We start from the raw sequence: 24574 nt of genomic DNA, 5'->3' as shown, positions 1-24574 counted from the left end.
GAATTTTGAATCTTTTAATAGCCTTCTCTCTTTTAGTGCAGTTGTTTATGTTTCTTCTCAAATCATCTCTAACATCAGCAGAGCCTCTTAGCTAGTAAGTATTTAGGCACCTAGGTGCCAACAATGCAAGAATACAAATTTAGTAAGACATTCTCCTAATAAAATATCTAGTATTGCAATATTAAATCCAAAAATATTATTCTAGTAGCAATCCACTTTCCATTGAATTAAAGCAATATATTTGTAACTTTGCTCTTTTCCTCATAGATGCTATGGATTTTTCATTTATCCAGTTTTAGATTTTGTGCCCTATTTAAAGTGTACAAAGCATAAGAATGATAAAATTGCAACTTCTTGTCTTAAGTGAGTAAGTCTTGATAAAGGCCCATGCATGTATTTTGAGGCTGTGCTAACTGTATTTTCTTGTTTTCGTGTTCCTTATGGGTGGATTTAGCTGTTGTTTTTATGAGGTAATACTGAGGGTCTGGGCAGTAAAGACTGCTTGGTCATACCTGTCATTTGAAGATTTCTAATAAGAACTTATTTTCAAAAAAATAATGTGTCTCATATCTTTTTCCAGGCAAGTAGTTAATCTTCTGAGGCATTTTGATATTGCAGAGCTAGTCCTATAAACTGTAGAACAACAAGTTAGTGGCATTCCTCTGAGAAAACCATAACCACTCTAGTAAACAGGAAGGGGGCAATGGAAGGAATAGTTTGCTCACATGATTACTTCCCTTTAGTCTTGCTCCATGCAATAGATTTTCTAGGAATATATTAATTTGTGGATATTTTATGACTGTTATAGGTCCTGGAATGTTAAGAAAGGCTGACAATTTCAATTTCTCCTGTGATGTCTTCTGGTGCCGTCTGTCACCAAAGTGTTTTTAGATGTACACCAGTTAATTTTTAGGTTCAACATGTTACAAATAGAATAGATGTGCTTCCAGTGTACTGATTAAAAATGATCAGAAAAAAAATGTAGGCTTTTAATCTTTTCTGTAAAGTAATGAAAATAACATTTTGTCTTCTTTTAATTATATTTCTTTGGAAGCACTACTTCTGATCACTGCAAATGGGTAGTGAATTTTCGCCTTTAGTTGGATGACAAGAGAAATAGCCCACTTCATATGGGTCTGGAATGCCAATGTATTATGTATCTGTGATGGCACAGAACTTGCATGGCCCTTTCCTTAGTGGATTTCAAAGCACTTTCCAAGACTGATTAGGAATCCAGAAACACCACAACCAGGTAGGCCTTAGATTCCTCAGCTTACAGAAAGAAAAGACGAATGAGCAAGCTGGAGACAGAAGGCAGACATCCCCTGTATTAAGGCACCTGCTAATCCACAGACATTCTCTTTCTACAGAGATGCTTAAACAGTTGTGTTCCATTTTACACAGAAAACTTATGCCCACAAATACAGTATTTATGCCCTCAGGCTCTCAAAATTGCATGTTTATTTTCAGAATAGGCCTCCAAACATATATGAGGATAATTTGATCATTTTCCAAGTATTTCTTTTGGTCACTACATTATTTGTATAAGTACACTGAAAAAAATGAATGAGATTTATATGTTCTTAATTTCTGATCATTACATGTGATACCAATTTTCTCTTTGGAAAGTTTTAGTACACATTTCATAATTCTTGGGATTTTTACATTGTATTTTTTGTATTGGAAGTATATTCAAATCATTTACAACTAATTAGAAGGTACATAATAGGATGGCCCAGCAGAACAATTAAGTCTGCTCAAATTGTAGCAGGTACTTCTGAAGTGAAATTTTGCCATCAGTTTTTAGATATTTGCATTCTGTCTGGTACTGTTTCTGTTGTTTATGTCTTATAGAAGGGCCTGTCTGACACTCATGGGGGAAACTTCTAGCTCTTGGTTCTTGTCAAAACAGCTCCTCACAGAAAGTCTTTGCAGCTTTGAAGGAGCATTCCATGGTTCCCAGGTACCCCTACAGAAATCTTGAAGTGCAGATGCCCCAGGGTTGCTTGCAACACTGCTTTTGTTGAGTTTCTCTTTGATTTGAATTTTCTCCTTCCCTGAAGGTATTATGAGCTTGACAGTTGCATTGTGATTTACTTATTCCCCAACATCAGACTGTCTTACTAGTAAAACGAAGATCTGTATTACACAAGATGCAAGGCTCAGTATTTAGGTACCATGTAAGAAATTAGGTTTACAAGTGATGCTAGGACAGCCTTCTCTTTCTCCTGCACCATGGCCTGTGCTTAGCTTCTGAATTCTCTTCCCACTGTTACCAAAAAACCTCCCAGATTAATCCAGTCACGGCTTTTGCTCAGGAATTCAGGTACACACTCTTCTTCCCTGTGTTATTTTCCGCCTTGTCCCTAAAGCTAGGTCAGAATCCTATGCTTGCAAAAGTCTTCCCATCTTTTTCTTATCCTTATCTTTATTTCTACCTTACATCTAATACCATTGCAGCTGTGATGACTCATATTTCTAGTGTCTTTAGGAGCTTAGATCTTAAGCAGAGGTGTAGATGATTTAAACCTCTTTTAGTAAACTGAAACTGTTTTATTTTAGATGCTTTGTGGCTATGAGTTCTTTGTTCATAGCTTTACTACAACCTCATTTATCAAACAACCTGGACAGTCTTCCAGGACCAGTTGAGGCCTGCCAGCATCCTCTTATTAAATCTGATACAAACCCTGAGTTAAGCATATCATCCTGTCAGGTTCTCGATGTCTAGACAGACACTTCCTAATGCACATCGATAATAGGTGTGTGGCTGTGAGCCATCCTGCCTGGGCATGCTTCTGCAAGGCAGCTCCTTCTTCCTCCTGTGTTTGCTGAGCTTTCTGTTTTGCAATGGTCATAAAACACACATGTAAATATTAACAAGCAGCAGTATCCAAACAGACCTTATTTATGGTAGTATTTTAGCAGAATCTTTCTTTTCAAGGGGATGGATAAAACATTAGTAGCTCTGTATTTTACCTGTGCAGGTAAAACCTGTCTAGCTTTGGTGGGGCTGACATGTGGAGGTATTTGAACTGAATACGGGCATTCTCTTCAAACTTAAAAGCAGTTAAGAATTTTTAATTTTAATTTACCAAAAATCCATGATGTGGTAAAGTAGTTTCAGATAACTGAGGACAAACTTTTAAAATAGCAATTCTGTTTTACTAAAGCTTAAATTTATTTAGCAAAGGCATATTGCCTTTAGATTTATATATGATGCAAGGATCTCCTCATTTATCTTTTGTTCATGTAGCATCAGGAATAATGTTATTTGCATTACGGATTTTAGGTGCCTGATTTAGTTAGGTGCAGATCATAGATTTTTCAAGAATGGGTTGTTTCCTTTTTATGCTGCATTCCAAACAGACGTGCAAGATCAAAGAGAGGAAGGGGCTCTCCTATTCTGCTATGTGATCAGAATTTAAACACATGAAGTACAGGTTTGTGGTTCCTCATTTAAATGGAGGGCTGTTGTCTCCTACATTTTAAAAATAATGGATTGAAGTTCAGTGCTTTTTTTAGGTTAAGAAGTAAGTGCAGGACACTGACTGGTTTATAATGGGAGATGGAAACATGTTGTTGTAGGTGGGTTGAATTCATGGACTGAGGAAAAAAGGGAGGATAACTTAAAATTCTAGGGTTTAGGGCCTGTACTTGGAGAGAAGAAAAGGTTTGACTTTGCAACACATGGATATTAGCAAGCCATCAAATGTCAGGTGCTGGACAGTCAGCTAGAAAATAAACTGAGAGCTGTGAAGTTCATTTTTGCTACTTGTCCCTCAAGTGCTGCATAGTGGCTGAGGGTTACGTCCCCCTTGGTCATCCCTTTCTTCCTCCAACATCTAAATGTCATGCATCTTCTAATACATCTATCTGTGCATTTAGAAGAACAGTGGGTAGCTATGAAGGCTGTGAAAGTTTTATCATTGTTCTTTTGCTGTATGAAAAATAGACAAAACACAAATTGCAGGGAAAAATAAAATAAACTAGACATCTTAAAATACTTTTATATAGGGTAGTGTGCTATAATTCATATAGAAAGATCTATGAAATGAGTAAGAAGTCTTTGGCTCAAAAGTTTGTTTTGACCTTAAAACCTTTTGTCCTTCCATGCAGAGCAAGGGCCTCTTCTTTATGCTCTGAAATAGCCTCACTTGACAGAGAAATCCATTAATTCTTCATTAGTTTCAACCACAGCATTGAGAAAAATATTAAACATGAGATGAATGCATAGGGCAGAGGATCACTGCCTTACATTGTCTCTTACATTTGGAGTTGTGTTTCCTGCAACATGAATGATGACTGTTTTTATTATGTTCAAGCTGTGCAACTAGCAGCTTGCTGATCACTTATTTTTTTAATTTCATCTGCAGGAGATGAACCTTTCTGAGCTATTTTGGTTTATATTGCAGATGTCCTCTTTGTGATTGTAATGTTTCTATCATTTTAAGAAGAGCTCAGTATTTTTTAAAAGGTTGATTTGCTCATTAGAAATGGAGGGCAAGACAACATTAAGCTTAAAATTAATGGATTTGTTTATTGCAGCTTTACCTTTGTGTTACCTGAAGCAGAGCATTTTTTTGTTTGTTTGTTTTGTTTTCGTTTTGAGTCCTTTCATCCACAAAGAATGGGGATTAGCCTTTGGCTAAAATAGTGCTTTCAGGCCCTTTCAGCGTTCAGTCACTGTTTACTTACCCAGGTATAAATGGGTAAAAACACAATTAAAGCTCCCAGCTGCAAGGTCAGCTACCTTTTTAAAATTCAACCTCATGAGCTGCCTTTGGCTGAGGGCATGCTGGAATGAGCCATTAAGAGGCTGTTGCATGTAACCTGCCCTTGTCTTACACAGAGCTGCACACGAACCTCTGGTACTGTACAACACACCCTCGTTTCGTGCCATGCAAGAAACAAAAGCAGTTGAACTTGTGATCAATGATCATATGATCCATTTACAGGGTGCAAGCTCAGTCAAGTAGAACTAGTAAATCATTAAATATTAACTCAACACCATTCCTGCTGGGCAGAACATCGCAATCTGATTTTCTCTAAGTTGCCAGTCATTACTAGCAGCCTTTCCTGGTTTTCAACGAGCTTTTAAAATCACAAATTAATTTTAAAAGTGTAAGACCCATTGCAAAGCGCAGGATATAGTTAAAAGCTATAATGCACAGCAAAAAATAAAGCTATTGGTCTAAAATTGTCTCTGAGGAATCTAAAGCACTGGGACCATGCACAGAATAAAATGACAGTGGCTCCTATGACTGGTGCATCAGGTCTGCTTTGGGAGAAAGCTTAAACTTACCTCAGTTTAGAATATCTTGTAAGAACGGGTTAAATGCTGGGCTAAGAAAATTAAAGCTACATAGAAGTCCACAGCCCTGACCAAGTAGTTTCTGTAAGTTATATTTTTACTAGTTATCATGCGAAGTTTATTGCCTTTAAAAAAGAAAAAAAAAAGTCATGCATTTCATCCAACATCTAGAATCGGCATTTTTTTCTTGTTCTTATTATCTTGGTTAATTTTTCTTCAAGTGGGGCTATTTCAGAAAGCAGCCACAATGCATGGAAAAAAAAACCTCTTTTTCATCAGTCTTCTGATGATGTTAGTTATTTGGGGAAATGTATTTTGGAGCCATATTGACTGGTGATAGATGGGTCTTGCTGTTTTAGATAAGTGTCCAGCATTCAGAAGGAATGGGCCCCTTGTTCTGTGAAGCTGGAAAAGTCTTCTTTTAAGATGAACTCATTAAAACAATTGTAAAAGTTTTTAAAACAAGCAGACTCCCTTCTGTAGATGGAAATGGAGAGAAAGGGAGTAGATTAGCCAATGCTGCAGTATTAAAAGCAGAAAGAAAAAGTAAAGTACATTCTGCAAGATGAAAACCCTGTAGATGAGTATTGGTTTCAGTGAAAATCTTCTGCTTCCTTTAGCTCTATGCTTCTTTCTGTCAATGAATCTGAGCCTGATGAAAGAGGTTCTGTAAAAGCAGTCATGGCGGTAGGGGATGATTGCCTTTTTATTTAAATAGCTGGGCTGGGAAAGACTGTTTTCTATCTCCAGGTGTATTTCTGATGTTCCTGTGTTTGTGTATGTTTATATCAGAGAGGATGAGTTTGGTTAAAACTAAATACAACTTTGGAAATATATTCAAATGTGTAACAGGGGTTTTCCTCCCTCAGATGAAAATTGAGAGTAAATTGTTCAAACATTAAATACTGTGTCTGCAGCAATCATTACTTAATTGGTTGTTTCTCTTATTTCAAGGTAGATAAGATAACAAACAGATTGAGAAAGCATCTCTTTTTGCTTCCTTCGCCAGTGAAGAGGAACACTTAGCAGTTTGGTTTCAGAGACATGCTTTATAGGAAAAAAGAAAAGAATTTTAATATTCACAGAGCAGTCTGAAAAATAGGAGCTGGAAGAAAATAAGATGCAGAAGATTTTTACATATATAATAACATTTCAGGCAGCAAAATGAGATAGATGATGGCAGAGTTTTAATCAAGTTGCCATCTTAACCAACCTAGAACAGGTCATTTTTCTCTTATACTGATGGTACTTGCAGTTCTGCTAAGTACAAATGCCTAAATCTGTGCGTTAACATGGTAATAATTTGCTAAATGATGCAACAGTTTAAGGATCATGCTAATGGGAATAAACTTAATTCCTTTCGTGTTTTGACAGAAAATTAATGAAATTATGCTAGCCCACAGGTGTCTACCAGCAAGGGAAAGGCATATACCTTCCAGTCTTCTCAAGCCAAAGCACATAGAAGTGAGATTTTTAAAAAGGGATCATCATCATCCTTTGGGTGCTCCTCCTGGGGAGGAATATGAAAGAGCAAATGTTAGACACTTGAGTGTTACTCTCAGTTACTCTTTGTGATGATGGCACTGCAAGAAACATTATAAATAACACTAAACCCAGAAATTCAATATATATAACTATGTAAATTGCTGAGGACGTTTTTCTTTCCTGCTCTGCTGTACTGTCCTGCACTATTAACATGTAATCTCCTGCCTGTGGAATCAACAGGGCTTTTGACTTCAGTTTTTTGGTTTAATGTTCACTATTAGGTGAGACAGTGGAAAAGTGGAAAGTGCAGTTTTATTGCAGTAATAAAGTATTTCTGAGTAATAAAATCATATCGTAGCTAAAGTGCCAGATTCAGTGGATGGGGGAAAAAGCATCTTTTAGCACAAAGGCACTTTAATGAGAGAAAGTAAGTGAACTCCAGATGCAACAGTTGCATTTTAAGGAACTGAGCGGTTTCAGGTTTTTGCATAATGCTGTTGGAGCAATTCCTTTGCAAAGTGTAAAACTTTTGGTGCAGCAGTCTGTTTCTAGTAACATCATCTAAAATTGTGAGTAACAGAAAATGAATTGTGATGTGACTAGTCAAAATATGTCATCTCGGGTTTAACTTTGATACTTTATGCAGCCCATAGATATAATAGCAACAAAAAAAGTTATGCCATGAGGTGGGTGCTGAGACTGAAGACCAATGCTAAAACGACAGAATGATATGAATAATATCTTTCTAGCATTTCTTCCACAAGTTTTAGAATACTTGTAACTGGAAATAAGTTGTTCTTTCAAATCTAAATGTCTGAAGATATTTTTGCCGTAATATTTATTTTTGTCATTCTACACCTGAAACTGGATAACTGGAGCAGAGGAGACAGAGATATGAAAACTGTCTCTTTTCATTTTGTTTCATTATGATGTCTGAGAATTTGTGGTTATAGAACACTTAACTCAGTGTTCTAGAAAGTAGACCTACACATGAGATTTTCTACTACAACCCCTATCTTCCACTTCTGTATTAATAGATGAAAGAAAAAATCCAACAAAAACCAAACAGAATAGTAACAACAAACACAGGAAAACAGGGAAAAGTAACTCCATTAGAACAAGAGGCAATGGGCCAAAACTGATGCACAGGAAGTTCCACCTGAATAAGAGGAAGAACTTCTCTAATGTGCAGATGACTGAGCACTGGAACAGATTGCCCAGAGAGGGTGTGGAGTCTCCCTCACTGGAGATATTCAAGAACTGTCTGGGCTCAATCCTGTGTCTTGTGCTCTGGGATGGCCCTGCTTGATCAGGGAGGTGGGACCAGATTCACCCACTATGGTCCTTTCCAACCTGGCCCATTCTGTGGTTCTGTGATTTATGTAAATACAGTGGAATATTTTCGGATCATTTTCATTTTACTCCATGGTTTTAGGCTTGGTTGCACTCCAAAGATGAATGCAAGCAGCTCTTGAAGTTACCCACTGTATAGCCCAGGCTTACATTCTCTTTTTGTTTAGCTTCAGTTCCTCAGTAGTTTTACTTTGTCTGAAGTAATTCTGAGTTGTCTGCCTATGGTAGCAGTATTGTTGCTACTCAGATTTTTATATTTGGGATATGGAAAGGGAAAATATTCTTTGCACATCCTCTAGTCACCCAGTTTAGTGATCCATGCTTCTATCTGTAAATTCCGGGGTTCCTCTGGTGTTTCTAATGTTATGAAATGAGAGTACCTCCAACTTCTGTGGATAATATTACAATTCACATTGTATTTGTTACATTCTCTCATGGCTTTGTCTGAATGTGTCATATTGACAAGTGGCAGATTCAGCTGCAGGTGGAAAGAATGAGACAGATGACAACAGGAGTGGAGGAAAAATGTGTTTCTTTAGCCCAGCTTCTCTTTGGTCAGTGCAAGCTGTAGGTTTCACTGTTGATAATGGCACTGATTTAAATTATTTTTTGTAATATAATTATCAAATATGACATATATTATTTTGTTTAAGGAGATAGAATAGTACAAATTCAACATGCCATATGTTTAGTGAATTAAGTATCAGTGAATAGTTTTTATATTGATAAAGTAGACATGCTTTCATGGAGATCAGGTTTTTGCCCAGTGCTGTGTAACCTTTTCATAACTGAGATAAAACAAAGAACAATTAGATCAATCTGATACTCCTTTAGAGTATCAAGTAAGAGGGGAAATTCAAATACTATAATTTTACTTTTTAGTGGTACAACAGCTACTAGAACACCATGTTTAGATTTGGATAAATCTGTGGGTCTAGAAAGTTGATGGGACACTGAGGACAGAATGGTGGGAACAAGGCAAATGATTTCTTGGAAGACTGGATGACATGGTGAGAAATTCCAGGAAATTCTGTCTATCTTGGGTAGCCAAGGGGGTGTAAAGAGCTGATCACAGTATGTCAATAGTAGCACCTCAAGTGAACAGCACAAGGAATAAGATTTGGGATTTCCATCTAATATGGGCAGTGGGTATGAGAAGAACCAGCTGTTGCAACTGAAGCTTACAAACCCAGGGTAGAAAAAAAGAACAATTTTAATGGCAGCACTGATTTGTTGGAACAGATTTCCCAGAATTGTGACAGACTGTACATAGATGGCAGTTTTTTAGCTAAGACTGGAAGTGCTCAGTGCACGTCAGCTGTGTAAGTAACCATGGTAACAGCTGAAACCAAGATAAGTTCAGCAGCCCTATAAATGAGCAGTTACCCTGTCTGGCAAAAAACCCTTCCCCTCACCCCCGAATTGTAGTATGTCCTGAAGTTTTGCAAATTTGGGGGGAAGAGTTTTTTGAGCTGAGAAATAAACTTGGTTAAGTGCTTTCTGGGTTTTATGGATAGGGACTGCTAGCTAGAGCGTTTCTTCAATGGGATCATGGAAAGCCTCTGGAAGAGACAGAACCCAATGCATTTTAGGACAGTATTCATTAAATTCATCACCTCAAGGAATAAAACTTCTCACTGGTATTTCATGGCCAGACTGAGCTCCAGAGGTCTACACATAGGGCTTGGAAGGCACGTTTTGAGATAAATCAACTCTCCTGCTGTTTTTTCTCTCCTCTCATTCAGGGTGAAGGTATCTTTCAAGTGATTATTAATTATTAAGAAGTTCAAGAAAAGTAATTATAAAAATTATTTAGGTTAGCTATGTTATGCAGTTCATCTGCCACTTGCTAGGAATTTCTGATATATAAACATGGACAAGAAGTCTCAACAGGTCTGAACTACTTTATGTAGGATATTATTTAAGCGTTAAGAAAACCTAAAGCAGAAGTGCTGTGACAGTGTTTTTTCTATACCCCAGTTTTGTGTTTCTACAAAACTGGAGTTTTAACAAATTGATACAATTACATTTTCCATAAGTATTTTGATTGCCTTTTCCTTTTATAATGTCTAGTGTTTTCCACTGGTTTTAGTTTATTTTGGTTGACCAAAAACTATGTAAAAAATACACTGATGGGGTACTGCTCTTCTGTAGCTTAATGCCTTTGTGTATGATTTCTTATCTCTCATGCATTCATTTGTGAAGATCCTAAAATTAATTCCTGTTCCTGTGGTTAATCATTTCCATCAGAGATTGTTTCTGTTTTCTAAGCAGATGCTTTACAGATTAATAGGATATTGATTAATCGCATCCTTTATATCCCTAAAATTCCAGTGCTTGTGTTCTGAAGTCATAAGGTAAGGCCTAAACGTTCTTTCTTTAAAATTTTTTAATTTGGCTGCTGTATTACCTTCTCGTGGCTGTCCACTGTGGAAACAAAACTGAACATGGACACACTTACAGGATCATCAGCTTTCAAGACAATTTTACAGATTGAGAGATGGTAGCTGAAAATACAGAAGAGGCAAAGTGTGTCTTTCCTACATGCTGGGTCTTCTGTCTGGGACAGCAGTCATCATCGAAGAGGGAAATCTCACTTTACAAATGTATGAATAATTCACTCTGTCAGCTCTCAGGCCATGACAGGGACTCCAGTTCTTCTAGGTGGGATCCAGAAGTGAAAGCTTTCAGAAGATACTGTTTCTGCCTCTTGATCCCTCCCCCCCCCCCACACCTCCAAACCATGTGGAGCTTACCTTCAGGCGGGTCATCAGCTCTTCAGAGGAAGACAGAAGAGACAGAAGTAGGAACAGAGGCAAAACCAGAAATGTTTGGTATTTTCCTTTGGTTGTGTTTTTGGGTTTTTTTTCCTGACAGTGCTGTTGGTGAGTATTTCTGATAGGGACAACACTAGCTTCATCTTTGCCTCTTCTCTATTTCCTATGTGCATGTTCAATTAAATATTGTTTTTCATTTATCTGGAAAAAGTCACTTTAAAGGTTGCCATTATAGACCAGTGCTCCTATTCCTATTTTATTGTCTGATGACTTTTATGCACTGGGCTCATATTATTGTGATCTGGGTTTTTTTTCAGTTTGCTGCTGACTAAAAGCATTTTAAAACCCATTGAACATTTGACAAACACAGAAAATTGCTAGTGCAAACAAATTCATGAAAATTATCCCTAGAAATGTTAGTATGAATGTCATGTTTGAGTTACTTATATGACATTTTCTAACTGGAATTCTGTTTTAGTATCTTTATTGGGGATTTTTGCTTTGTTTGTTTCTGTGGGAATGGGGAGGGAGGATACCACAATTTTGTAACCTTAAGGATGTTCTGAAGGAAATAGGTTAGCTCCCACAGCAAGCAGTGCCCATGCTGGCTTTAAAATTCAAATGTTTCATTAGGCTACCTTTACCACTGGCAGCTTTCTTTACATTCTGAAATCCTTCAAAAAAACTGCCATAGAACATGAAGCTATCACATAAAGTTGATTTTATGTTTTCAGAGTCTCAAGCTACTTAGCGCAAATAAAATTTCATGCCAGTCAGCCCTAGATGTGTTACAGCACTGTTAAAGCCCGGCCTGTTAATTACAAATGTTTTGCAGTTAGGGTGATGCACTGATTTCTTGGAAATAGGTTTCCTTCAGCAGCATGTAGTTTTACAGTACAGTCAACAGAATGTTGCAGAATAGCAATTATGGGAATAAGGAGAATGCACAAGCTATTGGAGTGAACGCTTTAATGCTGATACATTTTTTCTGATAAAAGCAACTCAGATAAGAGGATATGCAAGTTATTGTAGCAATTAGTTTTTCTAAGATGTCTATCTATATGAAATGTTTCCTGGTAGGGAGAAAAACCACAACTTTGTAGTAGAATGCAAAGTTTATTACATTTCTAGACTACATTATCCTTGTCAGCTAGATTAAAGCATTCTCCTAGTTTCTGTCCTATATTACCCTAACAAGTGAGGAAATAATGTAGTGTTGTTACAGGGAGTAGCTTATAAATTTTGACATAAGTGTGAGAGAAATCACTTGAAATGTGAGGCAACCAAGAGGAATAATTAGGAACAGCAGAATGATCTCAGTAATATGACAATAGTTTCTAAAGCACCCCACAGGATTGAAATCATCAGGTTTGCTTGACCTATATCTTTAATAATACAGCTCATTGCCCTTGTATTGAAGCTAGAGGGTAGGACAAAGTATAAGCTTTATCATGTTTTAGGAGAAATTGCAAAAAGTTTATTTATTAACACAGCACGAAATGGCCCATTTCTATGATTACCAAACAGGAAAGCAAGTTGGGCCACAGTTCACCACACAGAATACTTTATAGTCAAGCTTGGCTGGCAAAAAATATTATGTAACACTCAAATAAGATAAATGGCTGCATTGGCAGTGGAAATAACCTTCTGTTTAATTAGAAAATAAGAGCTATATGGGACAATAAAAATGGTTACTGCTGCCCTCAGTCACTGTTTAATAAATATGATAGTGCTGAAGATAATGCTAAGTGTTATTTATTTGTGTAATATCATGGGCTCAGTAATTGTTCATGTTCGTGATAGTTCCCCTGCATGTAGAATGAGTCCATTTCATGTTTTCTTTGTTTAATTTTTAAAAAGGAAAGAGGATTTTTTAAAACTGTTTTTAAAAGCCAAAGATATGTTAACACCTCAGTGTTGCTGTAAACAAACTACTGGTTTTCTTAGCTTACCTTCAGGATAATTAAGCTTTGAAGCTGAGTCTAGGCTGGATTGTCTATCTGCCTTGGATATGTTTTTACGTCTTTGAGAGGAGAGCATAATTTGAATTTTCAGCTGTCCATTTCATCACGGCTGTGTAGAGTTCTAAGGTCTGGTTTTAGCATGGTTTTACCTTCCTTTGGAGGTTTAAGCACTAAACATGCAAATCAAGTCCAGCAAGGCACAGTGTGGAAGACTGAAGATTTCAGTGAACCTTCTCCCTAAAGGGAATAGTTTTCACTAGTAAATTGAGCATCAAATTGTGCTATGTGCATATGTATCAAAAGTTTCCTTTCTCTGTAGAGCATGTTTATTGGATATGGACATTGTTCAGAGGCTTCACCTCTTCAGGAATACACATATTTATCAAATGCTTGACAGAAAAGCAGGGCATGGGATGCATTTCACAATATATTTTTAACAGGCTTGGTATCCCAGCCCTATTGCTTTTGGTCACAATCTTTCTATTTCAAATCTATAGTAAGTACAGGGATTTGAAAAAGGATATCAAAGACTTTTCTTGGTTTTATCCAAAGGGATAATTCACAAGATGTTTCATCAACAAGCTTTAACCCCTCCTTCCTTCCCTACTTTCCTTCCCGCCCCAAATGTGGACTGTATGTCAAGAGGCAAAACAAAACAAAACAAACCCCCTTTTCTTCACACAATTCACTTTAAGCTTTAAAATCCTCCAAAATCCCCAATCTCCCTTTGCAGTCTGGTTCCCACTCACCAGCTTTCCTCATCTCCCTCTGAAAGAAAAAAGCTCTTCTTTAAGGGACTGATAGGTTGTAGAGCGATGCTTAGCAACAACATTCCTGTGCCTTAAGTAGCTGCAAGCCCCTAGCTGAACCCTTTGATGTGACTGTCAGGGCAGATTTATTTTGTTTTAGCACATTGTCTACTTGTCCAGATGTATCAGGAGATAAAAAGGAGTCATGTTTACACTCTTTTTGGGAGGGGGAGGAGGGGAGGAGATGTAATTAAATCGCGTTTTTGATGAATCTCTGAGAGAGATCGAGATGAAGAACAGAGGAATTGGCTTGAATGTAGAGGGGAAACCCATTTGCCTGCCCTGACACCTGACGTTGTAGGAAGATGAAGTGTAAAGCCAAAGCACAATGTGTTGATTTGGTTCTGCTGAACCCTTTAACTTTGTAGTTTTGCATGTGTTGGTAGTTCACGAGAGTCCAGAAAGGCCCATTAGAGAGTAGCAGTTGTGCACCACAGAGTCTTTCCTGTGTATGTATATATTTGTCCAGGTTGAAAAAAATGCGGTTTTCTCTATAATATTAATGTTATAGATCACATATCCCAAAGTCTCTGGCTATGGTAAGTGGCTGTCAATCAAACAATTAAAGAAAAAAACAAACCAAAAACAACCAAATTGAGCCTCAGTGATCTTGGATAAACAAGTGTGCAGTGCGAGACAGGCCTTGCCGAATTCTCCTGGAGAGCAAATACCACAGATAAATCCATTTTTGTTTATTTGCTTTTAACTTGCACATTTAGCAACACCATTCTGAGCTCTATTAATAACCTGCAGTGTGCAGTGACAAGTCTGATTCCAGCATTCAGTATGCTGTGGGTATGCCAAGTGAATAAAATGCTAGTTTTAATCTGCTGTTACAAAAGTTACTCTATTTGCATTTTAAATAGGTTACACTGCAGCACCCCCTTCTGCTGACTGAATAGAGTGACAAGAGATTTGAGCTGCAGTTCAGTTCCCGCATGACAGAATGAAGATGCCTTGAAAGCATTTTTAACCTTCCAATTTCTTCATTCCTGTGCATATTAGGCAAGGATATCAGCACAACTTAGCAACAGTCATTAAAGTACTGTTACCTTATACTTTTTAGGATCTAGCTTTCATTTTTGTGCAACATTTTCCATGCTTCCTAAAAAACTAAGGCAAGCAGAAGGTATCAGGATGAATAGCAAAGCGAAGTAAGCCCTCTAGCATTGCAAACAATTATGCCTGGTCTGTGAAATGTATACACGGTTCTGCATTCCTCTGATTATCATTGAATGTGCTTGCAAGTGATGATATTACATTACTGATTTAACGTATGGAACAGTCTTGGAAGTTTCTACCTAAAAAAAGCAACTTAACTTGATGATTTTGCTTTCAAAGAATCTGTGGGTATCAGATTGGCAAAAGGAGCTGGAGAAGTTCTGAGTCACCTTATTTCAAAATCTAGAGCTGTGAATAGTAGTGAGTTACGGTATCATATGTAATGTGTATTTGAGTTCTACATCAGTGCTGGTATGCAGCTCGTGTACTGTTGCTATGCCATAGCATAGCAGGAATCTTGGCAATTACTCCACTACTGCTATGTTTTGTAGTTGTGATGTAATTGGTTGAAAAATATTGCAGGGAATTACTGAAGGAACCTTGGAATCTAATATATTATCAGTGTACTTCCCTTCACATTGACTTACCTTGGCACCTTCTGTTGTAATCTTTAAAAACTCCGTATTACTCTTTCACTCCTTCAGAACTGTTGGGCAGTGAGTGAAATACAATAAATGTCATGTTTGGGTGTTGGTGAGGTGGGGTCTTAAAAAAGGGTTAGTGTCTGCTAGCATCTCAAAATTCATTTGTGGTTCACTTCACAAGGCGCTTCAAAGAATAGTTGTCTATGACAACTCCAAATTCTCTAGCAACAGTGGCAGAGTTCTGTGGTTTGGGTTATGACAGGCTTATGTGTGGTTTGCTTTGTCCTTACACTTTATTTTACTAGTGTGTGAGCCCAATGAAAATGGAAAGAAGGTAGCATGTGTGATCTCAGATATGAAGGTAAAGATGCTGATAGAGAAATGTAAGGTAGAATGTATAATAATTGTTTGGACTTACTCAGATCAGGATTCAAGGCCAGCAGATTTTTTCTTTATTGTTTTATACTTCTGGGGGTCTTTTGTTGAGTTCTTGATTTTTATTAGTACCAATCTAAGAGATGAAAAGCATTAAGAAATCTATTTTAGGGATGAGTATGATTGAGCAACTTTGAATTTATTTTTTAGTGTGATTTTAAATTAATTTATTCTTACTTTAAAACCTAACATTATAGTGAATAGATTGCTTGTTGGATTATATGAATGGGTATTGCTTTCATTCACTGTTGTGTGGCTAGCATGTTAAAGTGCTCCTTTAGGGACAGATTCTGTTAACTGCTGTAATGAAAGATACTGAGCCACTTGAGCAGTAAGGTTTAACTTCTAAAAAATGAATATATTAGAATGCGGCATATGAGTAGGGAGAGGTGGTAATAGTTACTTCCCTTCAACCCATTAAACTGAACCTGAGCTGAAGAATCTCTTGTATCCTTCTGCCTTTCCGTGTAAGTAGCTGAGATGCACTTTTGAAAAAGATAGAAGGCAAATGCTATGCAAGAAGTCATCACTTTTTATCTAATGAACTTGAAAAAATAATAAGAAAATATTAAGAAAATGCTAAAATTCTTGGCTTTTGAGCAATATAAATTGAAAAAGAATGGTCTTGGAAGTTAAAAAGCCTAATGGGTGTTTTTGTATGCTATATGTTACAGTAGAACAAATCAATTCAGGCTCCTTAGATGCAGTCATTGCCTTGTGATTATATTTGTGTAAAGTCTTGGAGCCTTTGATCAAAGAAAGGCATTTGTGACTAGGTCTAATCCAAGCTCTTTAAGGTGTTTAACTTGCACGGGGGGGAAGAGGTTGATAACAGCTGGGATTTAAATTTAGTTTTGCTGAACTTTTGTTTTGAAAGGATTTCTACTATACACTGCTTCCTTTTCCATACAGAAGATGGATCATTGAGTAAACCTAAAAGGGAAAGAGGATATGGGAGGAAATGGGTGGGGACTTGGAATTAATCTTCTGAAGAAAAATGTTTGATCAGCGGGTAGGAGAGTATGAAATCCTCTGATGTTGACAGCAGGCAACTTTCTGACTAGTGTGTGATTGACAACTTTGATGCTCCAGTGGGGAGCAAGTGTCCAGCCGTGCTCAGGCATCCTCTGTCTGTGGGTGGTAGTGTTAATAATGTGGCAACTGGAAAGATTAATTGTGGACAAGCAGCAGGATTACGAGGAGGGCTTCACAGGTCTAAAAGGAACAGTGGTAGGAAGGCCTCTGATCTGTCAGCCCAAAAGGAAATTAGTTAGGGCAGGCTGGAGCAGGCTTTAAAAAGGGAGGGGGGGGGGAGGGTAAGATGGAGTAATGGAGGAAGGGAAGCATTTAGGATATTAAGGCAAAATGAAGAGGATATTGAAAAAGGTCATACGGGGATGGGACTAGTGTTCTTGAAAGACCTTAATACACTGCATCCTCTCACAGCACATGCAGAGTTCAGCTTGTTTTGCAGAGAACTGCAAAGTGACTTTTGTAGTGGTTAGAGCTGCCTCATTAGGTAATACCTGTTACTTGTTTCCAAACAAGCGTGAGAATAAACTCAAATTAAGGATTTTCAAGGATATCTAAATGCAAAATACATAGCAGAGAGTTTACTTAAGCTGTTTCTGCAAGTTACTAACTGCTGTGGGTTTTACTTCCCACCCTTTTTGGTAGAAGTAGGGATTTTGCCAATAAATTCTGTGTTACCATTAAAGAGGCCATTCATCATGCTTACTAATGTTATTAATCAAGATACACCACAGTACTCTTAAAATGAGATCATTTTGATAAATCATGTATGACATGAAAAGACTTTATTCCTTTTAAGTGCAATTTAGACTGTAATTTTTTTCCTCATTTATGATTCATGGGAGAAACATGGATAAAATTCCCTTGCACATTTACACCTTATCTTCAGTAATAATTCAAAACTGCTCTTAGATGAAAATTCAAGGGCTGATTCACCAAAGCTGGATGCCAGCTCATTATTTTCTGGCATTCAGTAGTCCAAAAATAATGTCCATACATTAGGTACTTTTCACAATAGTTGAATTTGGCTGCACACCAGACATATCGATTACACTCAATTAAGCCTAAATGCATAAGAATTATCTGATGTTCATTTGCATTTTTGATCCCTGCTTTCAACCTTGCAATTTAACATTAAGTGAAAACCGAAAGGTAAAGTAAATTCAAGTGAGAAGTGATAATCTCTCTTATAAGTGAACAAGGGAATGCTTTGAATCTGAAATGCTTTGAATCTTAAGCTCCACTACTTCTGTTAAATGAGAAAAATTCTCTTTCCTTTTCTTGTTAAAGGTTACTGAAATTGGAAGACCTGCCAAAATATAAAATCACTGTTCTTCTTCTTGTCCCAATACTACAATAGTTTGGCTACTGTATTAGTAGCATCATATCTGAAAATAAGCTGCTAAAATATCTGGAATGAATATTTGCTAAGGTTCAAGTCATACTCTTGATTATAGCTGAAAAACTTGTATTAATGATTAGATTTAAAAGTGTCAGTTAATGGGGTTTTTTGTTTACTCCTGTGTTTAGAAATATGAAAATGAAATGTCTAGTAGAGAGATCTAATTTGGATAGCACAGTCATTTAAATTTTACTTTCTCAAACCACGATTCAAAGAGGATTGTCTGAGTTACAGTTCCCCCTTTACTCCTTCAACAGCTGAAATATTTGAAGGAACTTGTGTGGTTGCCAAAAATAGCACAGCATTTTTATTTTTGAATCATCAGTCTCTACAAATTTGTTTTGATGCAGCAGATGAACAGTATGTCCTGATACTACACATGATGTTCCCTACTAGTATCTTCCAAGTATTTTTGTTCTTTGAAAAGTGGAATTCAGGAATTAAACAAACGAGCTTTTTTTTTTTTAGTCTAATTAGATTCCTCCACTCTTGAAAGCTAGTTGTCGGTGTGTCGTGGCTGACAATTTTCTTATAAATGGGTTATTTTTTTTTCATTCATTAAAGTGACTCTAATTTATGCTGGAGGTTTAGCAAAGACAACTGCTAACTCCTGTCTAAGTCTGCTTGGCTGTGGAGCAAGGAAATTGGGAAATCCCATTCCATCAAGAACAGCCTCCTTTCCTGGTAAGGATGCTGTGCCACCTCTTGGTTTTCCAGAGCATCCCAGTGTGTTGAGGTGGGTGACAACTCTGGCCAGCCTGTTTGAACCCTCTGGCTGAGCTCCCAGCTGGGGAGGGGAGAGCCACACCTGCTGTACTCTGCCATATGGAGTGCTCCACTTGGGGCCTGCTTTTGCATATTTTCTAGTCTCTTTCTCTATCCCTTCTTTCATGCTTCATCCCTTTTTTTTCACTGGCTGTATGGTTCCTAAGTTGATAGAAAAGCAAATACATTGCAAATAAAGTTGTTCTTACCTGGCTATTCCCTAGGATGGAATAGTTAAAGACTTGATGTATGGTTGCTCTCAAAATTATTTTTTGGAGTTTTGTTGTGGTTTTTTTGGTTGGTTGTGGGGGCTTTTTTCCTGCTTCAGCTTCTACAATGGCTGTAATTTTGATGAACATGCTTTGCAAATCTGGTACTCTTTTTACAGTCCGTTTAGTATCAAATACAACAATTTGGACAAAACACACAGGTTAATAGGAAGAGATGTACCTCAGTTTAGCAAATGCTTGGTTATGTGCATAGCATGGGGACAGTGAATAGTCTGACTTTATTTGTCTTGTAAGTCTTAAGCCACATACTATGATATACTGCAAAAGTTGGATGACTTCAAGGTTTGCAAAACTACAAGCTTCTTCTAAAATAATACTGTTAGGATTTCTTTACTGAGTTATTTGGTGACCTGTTCCTATAAAACTGAAGCTGCCAACCATTTTAAACAGCTTTCCTCAAAGCTATTTGTATGTATAGTTACTTTCCACTGCAACAAGAACTTCTGATGCATATGTCACCAATACTTGAAGACGTAACTGTCACATGTCAATACTGTCACTGTCACAATATTCCTGTGAATATTAAGAGTAATGCAATCTATACAAATCTGTTTGGAAAATAGCTTAGGGCCAAATGTCAGTATGTGGTAGAGAAAACAAATAGCTGTCTTTCTGCTGGTGCACAGGCTAACTCAGAAAAGTGATTTGGAACTTGAGCCAGTGTTTGTGCAAAACAATCCTAACCCTGGACGATATTTCATAGAATTAAAGTTGCTCTAACTGAATGCTTAGCTCGAAGGTAATGAAAACTGTTCTATATTTGACAGGGAATTATATACTGTACATAAAATAACAGAGAAACACCAATAAACAAACCCTTCTGTTCTTGCTTTTCCTAAAATTGGAAATAAAGCTAAATTGCCCCTTCACTCCAATATCCTTTTTAGAAGCTCTTGAATTTTGCTCACTCAGTGGTATATTGCTGAAATGGCAAAGTCTCTTCCAGTAATTTTAGGAAAAGCTATCATCAAGCTGTCAACAGTCTAAATTGAGATTAAAAGTACCAAAGAGAAACCTTCACTATTATCAGAGTCCCAAATAAGTACACTTGAATAGGCAGATAACATCTAGAGTGTACAGTATGAGACCGCTTATTCTTCCAGTTTTTTTGAGTGATTTACAGGGGTGAAGTCTGACGTTAAATAGTGACGTTTTTCTTCTTTTCTTACCCAGAACTACTCGACCCAAAGAAAACATATAGTTGTGAACATATGCCTGTTCTTGGAATTAGTTTCAAATATCCCATAGCTGGGTGTAAGGGGTTTCTATCTCTCCCTCTGACATGTTATGTGCCCTTGGCTCGTATTGGTCATCAGAGAGATTTCCAATAATTCATAGTCCAGAGTAGATTGAGCTGCAGGTTTGCAGTTCACCAAAATCAGGGTATTATTCATTCTGGCTGATGGTGAGAGTTATGTCTGTAGCAATATGTCTCTGAACAGGAGGTTCCCTGGAAAGGGTTTATTATCACTGGTGAGTCAGCAGAGGCAGGCTATTCTGTATTTTTATTCATATCCAGTAAGTAGCATCCTTGCTGTTTAGGCAAAATTGTCTCTGTTAAGATCTCTTAAGATGTTTGTTTTGATGCATGATGCATCTTCATGTTGTGACCTGATTTTTCCTAGGGACAAAAATGGGATTATAACTATGGTCTGACATAGAAATTGATGGCTGGTCTCCAAAAGCAAAAGCTCAGTATGCTAATCTACTCAGTCACCTCTTAACATTTTATGTACTATCATTTAGGAGTCCAAAGCTACAACAAGGAAGATTTCTAAGTTACAGCCTTTAACAAACTATTACCCTGATTAACTTTCATTGCTATGGATTTCTGATTGTTGTTCTCAGGTTTGGTCTGGCAATTAAGATTTGAATCTGTATTTATGCTTTTCTTCCCCAAAACATTGTGGCTCTATTTTATGCTTTTATATTAACCAGACATTGGAGAGCCAGGGATTCATAAATTTTGAGGATATGTTCAGTTATAAAGTAAGCAAGATTGAGGTGAATTCCTTTGATTGACTTTTGCAGCTTAGAAGTCAATATATCGTTAGAGAACAAAGTGCACAAAAGATAGCAATTATTTTCTCAAGACTCCCTTTAGTGAATTATCCTGAGATTCAAGAAATAGTTTAGCTTTTGGTTTTTTCTCTTTATTTGCCTTATTTTCTATTAGAAATTATTGTGTAACTTCCAGTGAATGCTCTCCTTTGTGTCTTCTATTTAAACACATAATCTTTTTATGTCTGTTGAAATGGGTACCTTGTAAATACTCCAGAGCAAACTTCATATCTGAAACTGGACATATCACTACCATGTCACCAGCCTAAGTTAAACTTAATTTTAAAAACTGACAATAATTCATGTTCACCAATACAATCTTTTATTTTCACATCTTCTCCTAGCAATGCAACACTGCTGTTCCATAACTAAAAAGCAAGATGGTAAATGTGGCTTTTCTTAGCTTTATATTTCTTTGATGTATCTTTCCTTCAGTTGAAACATCCAATGGAATTAAGGTTAGTTTATTGTAAACTATAGCTCTTCAGTCTAATCTTTTAAAATTGGAATCCTAGGATCTTGAGACTTATGGAGAAAAAATTGTGTTTCTTCTCTTCTCCTTAACATTTTGCTTTTAAAGGCTCTGTGCAAGTCCTCTTGGGTACTTATTTCTTTTATTAGACTTCTGGTATTGGTTTTAAGTGTTTATTGTAAACAATTCTATATACTTGTACACTTTTTTGCATTATAGTCACTGTAATGTGTAATAGATCCCTTCATTTAGCTCACAGGGCAGCGGAATGGGAAAATCAGTTGGGATTTTTTTCTTTAGATTTGAAAAGTATAGTATCTTAGCCCAACTTTCTATTTCATATCTCCTTTCTTACATGTGGACTCACCCACAACTTCCTTTGGGTAAATATTAATCTGTTTCACCAAGAGGAAAATTTTTAACATTGCCTAAAGATTTTTAACAAAGATGGTAACTTTTTTTAAGCTGTTAGCTGTATGAAAATATTAGTTTAGTGATGATACATAATGTCATTGTGTAAACTCCTGTGAGTACAGCAACCTTGAGGAATTGCAAGCAGCCTTAACAAAAACAAATTAATCCTTCGTGGCTGGTGACTCCGTGCACCTGTAACCACATCACAGCACTCATCCTGCAGGTGCCTCCGCTTTGCCTAATCACTGACCTCCACTCAGAGCACTGATAGCATTTGTTTTGTCACACAGGCCTCTAGTGCTGCTGCCCCTGCCTCTCCAGAGATGCACTATACACCTCTGCCTTCTGGATCCAGAGACCTCACCAATCACAGAGGTATGAGCTAAATTTTATTGGTATGAACTACTGCAAGGTGTTAAGCTTTGCTCTAAGGCCTTCCCTGTATCAGTTACTGCTGCCTTTCACTTTACAGAGAACACCGTGTCTTTCAAGCACTATATGAGAAAACCATACCTGTCAAGACTACAGATTTTACCTCATATTAAATAGGATTTACAGGTAGTCTACCGGGAAAGCAAATAAATCTATGGATAATAACATTCAGTGATTTTTGTGTGTGTGAGAGAGAGAAAAATGTAAAGAGATTAGAGTACTTAAACATTGCTAAGTAGATGATTACATGCAGCATTGGTAATTTTGAGAGAATTTGTAAACTTTCTAATATTTTTAAAGTGGGAGCTTTTTGGCAGTTTAGAAATTTAGGACTATAATTTTGAAATGTTAACACATTTTCATTGCAATAAAAAGGGATCTTCTCGGTTTCTATTTCCCTTTTCATCAGTCCTTAGAACTTAAAAAGCACCTTGGGCAAATTCACAAATTCCTTCTGCATACCTATGAAACAAAAAGTTCAGGGAACAGGTGAAAAACTGAAGCAGTCAGGAAGGGTATATTCTAAGCTTTTTCACTTTTTTTTTTTTTTTTAAAGGAGAAATTTGCAACGCTTTCCGCACTTTTCAGCTTAAAACCAGAGCAACAATTATCTTATTTATTTCCCATATTACCCATTGATTCTACACTGATCATGTAAACCATTTGTGTAGAGGCAGGTTTTGTTTAGGATACCAGGATCAACGTCAGCCTTATATTTATGAATTGACAGTAGCTTAATTTTAGTGTGTGTCAAATTCTGCAGCACTACAGAGGATGGAAGCAGCTTTAGTAGAATTCCTTATTGCTTGAAACCTCCTGAAAGAATCAGGCAGGTAATGCCCCTGAAGAAGGATCTGTGATTCAGGTGTGAAGGATTAGAAAAGCAGCTGATTAGAATTTAATTTGTTGCAGCCTCTATCACTGTTGTTGTGCTAGAGCTGAGGATGAATATGAAGCTACACCCTGGCCTTGGTGTAAATTGCTGTGGTGCACTGGAAATCAGATGTCCTGGAAGTGCTCTGGGTGCATTGTATTCTGACACTGAGCTCATGTAGAAACTGATACTTTTTAAAGAGAAAGGACCAACCAAAATCATGAATTTGAGCACACACCCAGACTTCAGAGATTAAAAAAAAAATTCACCCCTCCCCCCCCCACCCCAAAACCCCTGCAGCCCAGTGCCCTTCCTTCCCACCCTCCCTCCTCCCCCCATTCCCAAGATAAGTAGCTTTGATTTTCAGATAAGCATGTTGGCTTTGAGGTTGGATTTCTGGTGTTGGATTAAGTGGCTAGGGTCTACTAACACAATAAATAGAATGACAGAATGTTGCAAATCCCTGAGTTCTCTAAAAATACTTTAAAAGTACCCTTAACAGTTAAGCCAAGTATATTCAGATTTTTTATTTAGGTGATAGTGTATTGGAAGTATGGTTTCATGGCTGATTTTGTTACCTGACTTGGCAAAAGAAATGCTGGTAGTCTTGAGTATCAAAAGCTGTGTGCCTGCATTATTGATTGACTCCTCTTGCAACACAGAGTTGTGTGGCTGCAGTTGGTGTTGCAGACACGTCCAGTGGGTGTTTGTTCAGAGCAGGAATTTGCCAGGCTCTAAGTACCACTGTCCTCACCAGGGTTTCAGAATGCCTGCCCCCTTGCTATGAAAGGGGAAAATTATATTCCACAAATCACCAACTTTCTACCCTTAGCAGTTCACTGTCTTTAATCTTCCCAGAAATACTCTGCTCTGCATGCTAAATATGCTGAAAATTTCCTTGTTATTGAGCACAGTTATGAATAAAGTGAATGGAGAAGAGTGTCATCCAAAGAAAGGGCAAAATTGGTCCTTAAAGAGACACTGTTAGCATGATCTGATAAGTTTATATATGTGTGTGTGTGTGTATATATATATATACACACACACATATT

The 24574-nt window shown here is 37.2% G+C and overlaps 1 protein-coding gene across 2 annotated transcripts in view; it reads left to right on the top strand.

The window, feature by feature from the left end:
* LRMDA (leucine rich melanocyte differentiation associated) overlaps positions 1-24574 on the top strand; it is a 614425-nt gene that overhangs the window by 494327 nt on the left and 95524 nt on the right. Inside the window, exon 6 of one of the 2 annotated variants that reach the window (XM_042018602.1) lies at positions 22507-22591. The exons of the other annotated variant lie outside the window; for it this stretch is intronic. Coding sequence (XP_041874536.1) covers positions 22507-22591 — 85 coding nt within the window. The remainder of the gene's footprint in view (positions 1-22506; positions 22592-24574) is intronic. 2 annotated transcript variants of the gene reach the window in all.

The sequence above is a fragment of the Corvus kubaryi genome, unplaced genomic scaffold (genome assembly GCF_017639235.1).
Source record: "Corvus kubaryi isolate FWS band 111438036 unplaced genomic scaffold, C.kubaryi_AGA036_p1.0 138, whole genome shotgun sequence".
NCBI classification, from domain to species: Eukaryota; Metazoa; Chordata; class Aves; order Passeriformes; family Corvidae; genus Corvus; species Corvus kubaryi.
The sequence above is the reverse complement of the archived record's forward strand: the minus strand, read 5'-3'. Positions and strand labels throughout refer to the sequence as shown.